The sequence below is a fragment of the Excalfactoria chinensis genome, chromosome 4, assembly GCF_039878825.1.
Source record: "Excalfactoria chinensis isolate bCotChi1 chromosome 4, bCotChi1.hap2, whole genome shotgun sequence".
Classification (NCBI taxonomy): domain Eukaryota; kingdom Metazoa; phylum Chordata; class Aves; order Galliformes; family Phasianidae; genus Excalfactoria; species Excalfactoria chinensis.
The window spans coordinates 14,641,122-14,653,927 of NC_092828.1; the positions used below are offsets into that span (position 1 = coordinate 14,641,122).

Below are 12,806 nucleotides of genomic sequence, written 5' to 3' on the forward strand. Positions count from 1 at the left end.
TTTCATTTCAGACACCCAAGCACTAAGTCCCTCTATAAGGAGAGCTCAGCGTGGGCTTGGCAGAACAGAGTAGGTGCACTGCTGAATATGCTGAACACCTTGGACATGCAACACAATAAATGTGCTTAGTGAAATGTCAACAGTGGAAAAAGTCAAGCATCTAAAAATACTGCTGAATGGCCCCTTTATGGGCTACAAAAAGCAGTGGTTTGCTGTCTGAAGTAAAACTTGTCTAACTTTGTATTTTTACTGCTACAGTCAAAAAGCTGCAGAACAAAAAAAAACAAACAGAACATGACAGAAAGTATAAAAACTTACTGTCCTTGACCTCTCCAAAAGTAGAATAGCAGGGCAGTACAATGAGAGCTGCTTTCAAGATCTGCGTTTGGATTACGTACAGAGGGTCCCAGCACCAACATAGGTCTTAAAACATGATCAGCACTTCATGAAGGGACAGAAACTATCACCTCAACCAGTTCAGTTCTGCTACTGATGACTGCACACTACTCCTCTGCCCCTGAGCAGGAGGCAGTCACCGCTGAGTGTACAACACAGAAGTGGAACACAAGGCTGCCTCTGTGCCATACACCTGATTTAAACATTCTGTATTTATTTCTCTTCTTGGTACAACACACAGTGGAGGAGTAATGAGATTTTATTTCCCCATCAATGAAATCCTTTCATAATTGGGACAGAAAGCTGCAGCTGTGTATCAAAAGACAGCAGTATTTCATGCTACATTAGAAACAGGAGAGTACTACAAACAAATGAAAATCAAATGGGAATTTATGATGATGATACATCCTGACTGTAATACCGACAATAAATGAGAGTGATTCAAAAGGGAGCTCTCAAAGTTTCTTGGCCAAAAATGAATATTACCAAACGTTCCATAAAGCTATTTTTTCAGCTAATGCAGCCTCAGATCTTGCTTCTTAGACTATTACTATAGGAACAGCAAACATTTAACTCAGAACAGAAGGAAAAGCATACTATTAGAATTCCAGCTGTGCCCCAAGTTCTCTGTAAGTATAGTGCTGGAGCAGAGAAAGTTGGCTGTTAAAAGGTAGACTCTCAAACAGAATAGTTTGCTTTTCAGAAGAACTTCTTGAGCTTCAAGTATAAAGCATCTTTATTCCAAATAACATAGAAGTACTCAGACGGGGAATTCAGTGAAAAGAATAAATTGCCTCATTCACTTTTTAACAGTAAAAACTCAGCAGGAACATACAATTTGATGAAGGCTTTCCTAATGTTATGCCAGGATGCCATGCACTGAGGTGAATTTTTTATCTTTTTGCTGCTAAAATAGCTGTCTAGTTTCTTTTCCTCCCAAGTCAAAGACTATAAAGTAACATAACAGGCCTTAGAAAGGAATAATGTATTTTTTTCCTCTCTCAAAAATACAGTTGAGATTGCAGAAACTTCAAAAAGAATCATGTTATATAAAAAGGAAGGCATAGAACTCCCTATGGAAAATGAGCGCAGCTTTGGAAAGTTGAACAAGGGTTTCATTGCTCAGATCTCATTGTTATGCCCTCAGTCTGCTGTTGGGAAATGCAACACTCAGAAAGAGTAAGCTGGTGACTGCTCACCTCTTCTGTGAAGTATCATTACAGAATCATAGAATCACCAAGGTTGGAAAAGACCCACAAGGTCATCCTGTCCAACTATCCAGCCCTCACCAATAGTTCTCACTAAACCACATCCCTCAACGCAACGTCTAAATGTTCCCAAAGCACCTCCAGGGTTGTGACTCCACCACCTCCCTGGGTATCCCACCAGGAGATACCATTTAATCAAAACATGGGTGTTGCTTATCTGTTGAAAAAAAGGGATAATGTGATTATTTATTTACTTATGTAGAGTGATTGTTACAGACAGATTTTATGTGATGTGATGCAACTGAGTTCTGGACAGAAAACAAGAAAACTGAGGAAAACTTAATCCAAATTACAGTCACCTTTCACGCACACTTGACTGCAGTTGAAGAATCAGTAACAGTGTTAATAAACAGAAAGTGCTCCTCTCTAAGAGTAATGAAGGAATGCTCACTTATTTGGAAAGACAGCTTACCATTACTGCAGAATCAAAGTGTACTTCAAAGCATAATGTAAATTCACTGGCAAAAAGTAGAGATAAAACTAAAACACACAATCAAAGCACCAGTACGTAAGCACTGGCATATTACGGTAGACTGAAAATACAGCTAAGCATACATGTAAGTACAGGTAGCTCTTGTGTATGCACTCATACACAATATACATTATCACATATGGTCACTGTTAGGAGAGAACAACCACACTGTAACTAGCAAGCATTTCTAACTCCAGCAATTCAGTGATTTCCTACCGTTTGATCTGCACTTGCAGTCAGTGTTCTTTCACTGCAAAAACGTCTTTATCAATTGCAGAGACACGCAACATCAATTACAGAACATGCAAAGCTGGGCTAAACAACCTGACTAGGAAATGGCTTTTCCTCGCTGACAACGGTGTAGCACAAAAATAGCTCAAAAGGTAACAGCCACCTGCTACAGATTTCCTCTTGCTTCTTAATGTAGGGTGAGAAGCATTCAAAATACTTCGTAGCACAGCCTGGTATTAACTAGAAGTTGTAGCGCCGCACAGTACAGCAGTTAGACAGCGAGCTCTCCTCACTCCCGTCCCAAGCTCACCAGAGCAGCCAGGTATGAGCCGCACAGCAGCACCGGCCGGGGAGAACCGCCCGGAACGAAGTCAGAGCGCAGCGGCACCGTCGGGGCTGCTGGCCCTCCCCGACCTACCACAGCCCCGGCTACCGGCTGAGCCCCGAGCGCGGGGCAGCCTCACCTTCCCAGGAAGCGACTTACCTTGGTGAGCTGGGCGATCTTCTTGCACATTTGCATGTGAATTTCCTTATTGTATCCTTCTGCCGAACTGCCGCGAGGTGCTTTAGATCCATTGCAAGTCCCGGGCTGCCGGCTCTTGTTTATGCCGGAGGCCATTAGGCTTGAAATATTCTAACCGAGTCCGCCCGTGTACGCTCTGGGCTGCGCGCTCCCGTCCTGCTGCTCGCCTCCCCCAGAGCTCACTCAAAGCCCGAAGCGCTGCAGGAAGTTCAACCCCAGCCCCGAGCTGGAGCAGCTGCTTCTGCTCTCCGCGCAGATGTCCCACTCCTTCAGCAGAGCACCCGGCCGAGGCAGCGAGCAGCATGTGCGAGCCTCCCGAGCGGGACTTCTTTTTCCTCTCCCTTTCGAATGGTGGAGCTTCCGCCAGGAGGAGATCCCAGCGGCTGGATGCTACGTATTCCCTGCAGGACACGCCGAGCAGCGGCAGAGACGTCGCTGGGGATCTAATACAGAGACCGCCTGCAGATTAAATCGTGTTTCCTTCTTGGGCTGCTGCAGGGATCATCTGAGAGGACGATTCGGGCACCTTTCATCAGCTCTGTTAATTTGGCAACCCTTTGCAAGTCCAGATGGACCAATAAAGTGGCGAAGAAAATCCCGTTCAATTTTTGCTGCTCTGCTGAAAGCAGAATGAAGCGGTGCTTCCACCTCCGCCCCGCAGCTGAGCCCTGGTGGGCCAGCCTCAGCCACAGGGGCTGCCAGCTCCCCTCGGCTGCCCTGCGCTCACATGGGAAGGGGGCAGGAAGAAAACTGACACTGCTCACTTGTCTTCATCAGCAGTCATTCCCTCTCCTCAAAAGGACAAGCATTCTACATGTAAAAATAAATAAGAAAAAACACTGTAAAAGCAGGCAAAAAGCAGAAACAGGCAAGATATTAAAATAACGTCATTTTTTTGAAGAAGAAAACAACAGTTAGTGAACATGTTTAAACAAGTCTAGAAAAGGAAAGAAGGCAAAGTAGGGTGAAAATAGAGAGGTAAAGATGAAAAAGGAGAAAGAGCAGGTAGGGGATGCTGAGCACTGTTCAGCACCCTGTGATTATCGCTGCAGCCAGTAGCAGAGAGCCATCAGAGCAAGGTGAGGGGCCGCCTCTGCCTGAACGGGTCTGGCCCTGCAGCCACTCGTGGGGACAGAGGCTACTCCTGCCCCCAGACTTACCTCCAGGCAGTGCCTTTCTTCCTCCTGGGCTAGAAGCTTGTCCTTGGCTACTGCTGGGCTTGGAAAAGAGCTTCCTCAGGGTGCTCAGGATTGGAAAAGAGGATTATCCAATGTCAGCTAAGAGCACGGCAAAGGGAATCTGTGAAAAAGAGAAATCCTCAATGAGGGCAAAAAGAGATAAGGCACTGCTAAGCATAAGCACTCCAAGAGGAGACAGATTGGGCAGAAGAACGCCTGAAGGCAGCAGGGCAGGGAGGGAGGAGTGAGAAGATGTAGGAAGTGGGGACTTGGGACGCAGAAACCAAACCCTTTAATTGCTGGGAGAAAAAGGGACCTTAAATGAAGGCTGACTGAGAAACTTATAGAAGATAAAGGCCAAGGAGAATGAAGATCATCACAGTTACTGGGAGACACTAAACTGGGAAGAGAACATTCACAAAAAAGGCAAGAAACACATAAGCTTTGCATACAGTAATGACATTCACTGGCAACAGAGATCAACATGCTGATGCTTGAGAATAGAACTTTCTCTATGTATGTGGCATAAGGACACCCCACTGTCAGCTGCCTACTATCTCATACAATGTGTACTCAGCACTGAAGTTTAACTCAGGTAAACCTCCTCCAAAAACCTTCTCATCAGCTTGAAGGAAGAAGAATGCATTGCGTTTTAAAAGTACTTACAATAACTTACCCTTGTTATTGCTCTAACACAGAAATAACAACTTCTGTGGTTGTTGGTTTTTGTTGTTGTTGCTTTTTCTTTTTCTTTCTTTCTCTTTTTCTGATGAACAACAGAATATATGGCTGGACCTGAATGCATGCCTGGATGGAGACTTGAGACAAAGCAAAGATGCCACGATGTGTCATTCAAGTGTGTGCTATGCAAAGGTGGACCTTACATGAACCCTGTAGAACACATAAATGAATGTGAATTTTTTTTCTTGAACTTAGAGCTGCATATGGCAAAGACACAGTTTAGAATAAAAATTAGAGCAGTTTAAACAGAAAACATACTTCTGCTTGACCTATTATTGGAGCACTAGTTTTACATTCATTATGAGAGAAGATAATTACGACATTATCATCTCTAAGTCTGTGAGCAACTGTATATACAACTTTTTACGAGGGTGGATAGTGATAGGGCAAGGGGGAATGGTTTTAAACTGAGATGGGGAGGTTTAGGTTGGATCTTAGGAGGAAGTTTTTCACACAGAGGGTGGTGATGCACTGGATCTGGTTGCCCAAGGAGGTTGTGGATGCCCCATCCCTGGAGGCATTCAAGGCCAGGCTGGATGTGGCTCTGGGCAGCCTGGTCTGGTGTTTGGCGACCCTGCCTGTGACAGAGGCATTGAAATTAGATGAACCTTGAGGTCCTTTTCAACCTAGGCCATTCTATGATTCTATGATATAGGTTTATAGCTTTACTGCTCAAATGCATCAACTGATTTACGATTTTATTATCAAAGTTGTGCCATAGGAGTAAACAATTATTTGCCTTCTACTTTTGGTCCCTGCTGCTTGTTCTATAAGCAGACTATACAGACTTTGAAATCTTTTGAACCTCTGCAGTTCTGTTCACTCAGCCAACTATGGTTTGCATAGAGTTCCGCAAGCTTCAGTCTTCTCAATATTAGAGTTTAGAAAACCACATTACAAAAGCTATCATTACATGAAAGGATGTTCTTTCCCTTCCTTTGATGGAAGGTTGGGCTATTTTAAATTAAAAAAAGCATTCTGCTCATCACACTTTCCCAATATTTGTGAGGTCTTTCTGTTTTGTTTTTTTTTTCTCCCATAATGTAACACTGAGGTAATATTTACTGTCTTCATTCAGTATGGAAGTCAATAGGACTTCTGATGAGCTCTGACTTAAAATCAAATTCCTTCTTGTTTTAAAAAGCATGTACAGGAAAACAAACGAACCAAACAGATATTCTCCTTCTATTATATTGTTATATCTTTCTTCATCTATCCGAAGGAAAAAAAGCAAAACAAAACAAGAAAAAATTTAGAACAAAACCCAAATGCAAAGTAAGTAACTTTTGAGTTCTCATCCTTTTGCTGTGGTACCAAAGCAATTTGATGTTGCTCAGTTAACAGAATAGCATCTTATCCTGTTGTGTATTTAGACTATAACAGGTGACCTGGATGTCAGAAACATTCTCTGATCGTTGATCAGTTAATGTCAGTAAATGCATCAATAAGGAAAAAGCCCTAACTTGACATCATTGGGCTCTCATCCTAATTTCAGCCACCCCGATACCTGCTGGGAAAACAACATGGCAGGCTGCAAGCAATCCAGGAGACTCCTGGAATCCACGGACTCTAACTTTGTGGTTCAGGTATTGGACAGATCAATTGGAGGTGAAGTGTTGCTCACCACTGTGAAGGAGATCATTACAGACATTGAGATTGGAGGCAGTCAGGGCTGCAGCAACCATGCCCTGGTTGAGTTTGTGATCTAGAGGAATGTGGGCCTGGCAAAGAGTGGAGTTAGGACCCTGAACTTCAGGAAAGCAAACACAAGGCCGCTTAAGGAAATGTTGGACAAGGTCTCAGATGCTGTCCTTAGACACAAAGGAGTGGAACAAAGCTGGCTATTCTTCAGGGATGCCTTTCTGAGAAAGCAAGAGCTCTCCATACCTCAGAACAAGAAAGCATGAAGAGGAGGCAGGAAATAAGCATGGCTTGGCAAGGATCTGCTGGTCAAACTTTGAGAAAAAGGGCATGCACAGGCTGTGGAAACAAGAACGACACCTGGAAGGAATACAGGGATTCCATCCAGACATGCAAAAATGGGATTAGGAAATCCAAGGCGCAGATGGAACTGAACTTGGTGAGGCATGTTAAAAACCACAAGTGGTTCTATAGGTACACTGGTCAGAAGAGACAGGGCAAAGAGAGCACACCTCCTTTGAGAAATGAGAAAGGAGAACTGTCTACTACAGACATGGAGAAGGATGAAATACTCAGTGAGTTCTTTGCCTCAGTCTTCCCTGGCAGCCAGGATTCTCATATTTCTCACTTTCCTGAACTCTTGGTGGAAACAGAGGGAGCAAACCCACCCCCACTGTAAGGGGTGGCAAGTCCGACGTCACTTCATGAGACTGAATGGCTATGGGGCTCCACAGGGTCCTAAGAGAGCTTGCTGATGTGGCTACCAAGTCACTCTCCATCATATCTGAGACATCATGGCAAAGACCGCAGTGATTGGAAAAAGTGAACTGACACTCCCATTTATAAGAAAGGGATAAAGGAGGACTCAGGGAACTACAGGCCAGCAAGATTCATCTCTGTGCCTGGGAAGACCAAGGTACATATCCTCCTGGAAGACACGTTACAGCACATGAGGGTCAAGCAGATGATCTAAGACAGCCAGCACAGCTTCACTAAGGGAAGGTTGTGCCTGACCAACCTAGTGGCCTTCTATGATGGAGTAATGGCATCAGTGGATAAAGGGAAGGAAATCAGTTTCATCTGCCTGGACTTCTGTGAGGCCTGTGACGTGGTCCCCCACCACATCCTGATGTCTGTGTTGGAGAGGTGGACTATTTGGTGGACAAGGAATTGATTAGAAAGTTGCAGCCAGAGTGTTATGGTCAATGGCTCTTTGTCCAAGTGGAGGCCAGTGAAAAGCAGCTTCCCCTAGGGGTCTGTCTTGGGACAGATAGTCTTTAACAACTTTATCAATGATGATGGGACCAAGTGCACCCTTAGAGAGATTGCTGAAGACATCAAGTTGATCAGCTGATACAGCAAAAGGAAGGAATGCCACCTGGAGGGAATTTGATAAGCTTGAAAGGCCCATGTGTACCTAATAAGGCTCAACACAGCAAAGGGCAAGGTTTTAAATTTGGATGAGGACAATCCCAGATATGTATAGAGACTGGGAGAAGAACTCCCTGAGAGCAGCCCCACTGAGAAGGACTTAGGGATCCTGACAGATGAAAAACTTAACATGAGCCAGCAGTATATGCTTGCAGTCCCAGAGGCCAATGCTATTCTGGGCTGCATAAGAAGACGGGATATCAGCAGGACAAGGGAGGTGACTGTCCTTCTCTACTCTGCCCTTGTGAGGCCTCATCTGAAGTACTGTGTCTGGGGACAACAGCACAGGAGAGATGCTGAGCTTTTGGAACGGGTCCAGAGAAGGGCCATGAAGAAGATCAGAAGGCTGGAGCACCTCTCCTGTGAAGATAGGCTGAAGAAACAGAGCTTGTTTGGTGTGGAGAAGAGAGGGTGTGGGAAGGCATCATTACAGCTTTCCAATATTTAAAAAGAGATTATAAACATGAGGGAAATCAACTTTTTACACAGGCAGATAGTGACAGGACAAGGGGGAATAGTTTTAAACTAAAGGAGGGAAGAATTATATTAGATGTCAAGGAAAGTTTTTCCACCGTGAGGGCGGTGAGGTGCTGGAACAGGCTGCCCAGAGAGGTTGTGGATGCCCCATCCCTGGAGGTGCTTAAGGCCAGGTTGGATGGGGTCCTGGGCAACGTGATCTACTATTTGATCTAGAGGTTGGCAATCCTGCCTGCAGCATGGGGATTAGAACTTGATGATCCTTGAGGTCCCTTCCAACACAAGCCATTCTCTGATCAGAGTTAGCAAATATTTATATACATACATAAATATACGTATTTTTGTAAGATTCTTGCCACCAAGCATATTAGCTTTTTGCTCACGCAGCTGAATCAAACATGAGGAAGGCTTTTGTAATATATCTTTCTAATTCTTAACACCTTGTGTGATTTAAACATCAGTAAAATTAAAACAAGGTAATCAAACTCATCCATTTAATCTCACTATCTCAATTGAAACCAAAGTCCATCAATTCATCATTATTTATTGCCTGCACATAAAAATCTGTGTGTCATATGCAAGGTAAAATCCACAAATCCTAAATTCTAAGACATGAAGAAGATAGCCCTGCTGCAAACGTTTAATGTATAAGCTTGGTCCTTTGTTTAGTGTATTACAAGTAGCTTTCACAAACCACCATTATAAAGAGCCCTATTCTGCCACTATACAAGTCTCACTGAAGTCAGAAGGATTTATTTGTTTTTTTAATATGTGATGGCAAAATTAAATAGATACCTTAGGTTAGACTGTATTGCTGTTTTCCAGCTCCATAAAATTTTCATCTGAAAATGGTACAACAATACAAGTAGTCATTAACTGTCATGATATATTTCAAATGACAGTATCAGTAAAACAGATTTACCACTTCTCAAGTCAGTGCCTCAGCAGATGAAGATGCATCCCTAAGCAGATTCCAATTTAATGCATAACTCACTACCCTCATTATTAGTCTCTATTTAAATTCATCTTGACCTTAATAAAGAATTCAGGGATGGTTTTTTTCCTATTATCAAGGAAAAACAAAACCAAAACACTGTAAAGAGGGATAAACGTGTCCAGAAGACCCATAATAACAGCTATCCTTCCCCATTTAGTTCACTATCCTACTTCCTATAAAGCTTGTTCAGAGGTTGAATGTCAGAAAAAGGACAAGTGGTTCAGCCACTGGTAATTTCAATGATGGGATTATATAACGATTCTATGTTTTTTCTTTTCTCCCCCCTCATAAAGCACACAGCATTTGAGAGCCCAATTCAAAACACACCAGAAGTGGTACTGATTTCCTCACTGACTAAAAATAGTAGCTATTTGAAAATGTGTATACAGTTTTATAGCTGACAAACACAAGTTATGGAGGAACAGAATCTCTAATTACTACTGCATAATGATGGCCCTATTATGGATGAAATATTACTGTGGGTATTTCTTAATATGGAAATTGAAACAGGAATCAACCAGATGCATCAGTTTTAAAATCCCTGGCACACAGAGGAACTAGGATAGCATCAACTTTCCTTTTTTTTGAGCTGTTCTTTACCCAGTGACCTACAATTGAAATTACTAAAAAGTGAATGGCACGCAGCAAGTCTGGCTCACCCTGTGTCATTCTGCATTTATTCACACATGACTAACAAAGGAAGGGAAGGGATCTAAAACAGTGCCATCAGATGAGAGAGAGACAGCCAGAAAGAGACAGCATAACAGATGAGGTGACTACTTAGTGGGACAAGGAGAAAGTCTTCATCACTCTTCCCTTCAAAGCCTGGTGCAGCACACAAGGTTCTAATTTTCATCTTTCCTCTACGTGACCTCTTGGCTTGTTTTGCCCACCTCACTCAGGCTCTGCAGGACTGGGCTCAAGCTGCTGTGGGTCATTACCTCCATACCTGTTTTGTCCCTCCCCTCAGCTCTTCCTCCCTCAGGAAGCAGCTGGCTCTCACTGAGGTTTGACTGAGCTCAGATGGGAGTGAATCCTGAGTCGTAAGCTGAAGTGGGGGACAGGGACCCATGGGCAGGATGTGGCTAAAGGCCCCAAGGAGGCTAGTTATGGCCGTACTAGTGCACCTGGGGATCAGAACCACAACCTGCAAAAACTCAGACACCAAATCTCTCTATCAATTAAACAAAGGAGACAGTATCACAAGGACATAGTTACGCGTATGGGAATCTGGATTCCTGTGGCATATGCACCCTGAAAGATACTATGTCTAACCTGACTGGACTTCGATTTGTCACAACAGAAGCCTGACTTCTATTTCAATCTTGAAATAAAAAGCCTTGTAGAAATATTCAAAGCAGACTGAAGAAATAAATCTTACATCTTGGATGAAACCAATCATAAGGAACAGCAAGGGGAAACTCTCCATTTGTTCATCTGGATGCATGATGTCTGCCTGCATCTCAAAGTAATTCCGTTTGCACCAGAATCACACAATTTTACCTGCTCCTTTCTTCCAATTTCAATCTTATTCCTCATAACTAGAATTCTGTAGTGGAAAAAAGCTGGATACATGTAATTTTCTGGTACAAATATCTTAAATGGAAAGATGATTGCACTGATATTGTCCTAGAAAACATGAACTTGTAAACAAAACAAACATACACAAGCCAAAGAGAAATAAAAAACCCTCAGTGAGGATTTGCTGTTGATTATCATATTTTTATAGTGCAACTACTTCTCCGACATGAAAAAAAATGGAAAAAGTTTTCTTTAACATATGATTCTATGTTACCATTATACTTGAACATATAGAATCTTACTTCCTTCTCCCTAGGAGCAGAAGAGGATTAGTCTAGATCAGTAGGTTTGACAAGTTAATACAAACTACAAGTGACTCATAAAGAAGGTATCTGTCTTAAATATATGTAAACATACAGCAGTACGTTTATACATACCACATGTATAAATCATTTTAAAAATTATTTTTATCTATTTTTTTCCCTGTGCTATCCTTCGTTCTCCACACATAGCTCATATACTCAATAGTACTTGACACATTTGTAAAGGCAAAATCATTCCATTATTTTGTTGATAAAAATCTACTATTTAAAGATAAACACTGCGACAATCCATATATGAAACAATACTGACCCCTAGTGCTTACCTGTTGTATTTCTTGGATCTTCTCAAACAAAAAGCGCCTTTTCTTTAGGATGGGTTCTGCCTATTTCATGTATTTTTTATTCATGATGGCACATCACCCATCCCTACTAAATAACTCCTGTCACTTGAGTTTAATCAGACATATTTCTCAAGCCCAGACACAAGTAGATGTCAGCGACCCTAAGCTCCTAGTGTCCACAGTTCTCTACCTAGATTCACACTTTTAAACGTTTTCTGATTTAAATTCATAAGCATTGAGAATGTTTCCTCCCAGCTGATCATCTACTACTTTGCTGCTTGTAAAACGTTATTTCCTGTCCTACAGCATGTAAACAATAAGTCTGGAGTTTCAGCTTAGTTAACTCTACACTTTTACATGAGATACAGAATTTATTCTCCTGTTAAATAACTTCTGTGAAAACATCAGGTTCACAGCAAATGCTCGAGAATTCAGTGGAAAAAAAGTCTTTTACTCACACTAGTAAAAAGACACAATTTGGAGAGTAGAAGTATTCCATCCAACAAGGCAGGTAAGCCATTTTTCGCCCCATTACAGCTGAAACAAAACAGAAAGATGTTTCAGTAAGAAAAGTAGAATCATTAAGGTTGGAAAAAAAAAACACTAAGATCACCTAGTCCAACTATCAGTCCATCCTTAAGCACGCTCATCAACCTGTGCCCCTCAGAGCTACATCCCCATTATCCTTGAATGCATCTGAGGACAGTGATTTCATCACACCCTGGGCAGCCTGTTCCAATGCCTTACTGCTCTTTTTGAGAAGAAACGTTTCCTAATATTCAACCAGAACCTCCCTTGGCACAACCTAAGGGCATTACTTCTCATCCAATAGCTGTTACCTGGGCTAAGAGATGGACGCCCACTTCACCACAACCTTTCTCAGAGTTGTAGAGAGTGATGAGGTCTCCCTCGAGTGTCCTCCAGACTAAAGAGGAAACTGAATAAAATGCAGAATTTATTCTCACGTTTAATGAAAGGATTTCTTTGAAAACATTAGGCTTACAACAAATGCTTAAAAACGTGTAGGAAAACTCACTGCTATTAGATGCAATCCAGGAGGCAGAAGTACTGAGAGGGCTCTGGGGCAGCGGCTGTGGGCAGCTTGAAAGCTCAGCACTTACTCAGCCTCGTATGCCATTAAGCACTCTTCTCAGCACTTAGCGTGTGTTCAGACTATTAAGACGTCGCATATCGTTTTAATTCCAACTTATTATACGTACAAACCCTGCAGCTCCACATTCCTTACTGAAAGATGGCGCTCCCCCT

General features: G+C 42.6%; 1 protein-coding gene and 1 long non-coding RNA gene across 3 annotated transcripts in view; both read right to left on the reverse strand.

The window, feature by feature from the left end:
* FAM184B (family with sequence similarity 184 member B) overlaps positions 1 to 4,270 on the reverse strand; it is a 35,670-nt gene extending 31,400 nt beyond the window's left edge. The window contains exons 1-2 of one of the 2 annotated variants that reach the window (XM_072334762.1): positions 4,051 to 4,270; positions 2,852 to 3,700 (exon numbers count right to left, since the gene is read on the reverse strand). In XM_072334762.1, the coding sequence (XP_072190863.1) occupies positions 2,852 to 2,986 (135 nt within the window). In that variant the 5' untranslated portion in view covers positions 2,987 to 3,700; positions 4,051 to 4,270. Of the gene's footprint in view, positions 1 to 2,851; positions 3,701 to 4,050 lie in introns of those variants that run through there. The other variant, XM_072334763.1, reaches the window with a different exon arrangement.
* A 592-nt stretch (positions 4,271 to 4,862) lies between these two features.
* LOC140250895 (uncharacterized) lies at positions 4,863 to 12,789 on the reverse strand. The gene is made up of 4 exons (XR_011903321.1): positions 12,577 to 12,789; positions 12,380 to 12,477; positions 11,999 to 12,077; positions 4,863 to 4,959 (listed from the first exon to the last, which is right to left on the reverse strand). It is a non-coding gene; the product is annotated as an uncharacterized lncRNA (long non-coding RNA).
* Positions 12,790 to 12,806: the final 17 nt, after the last annotated feature.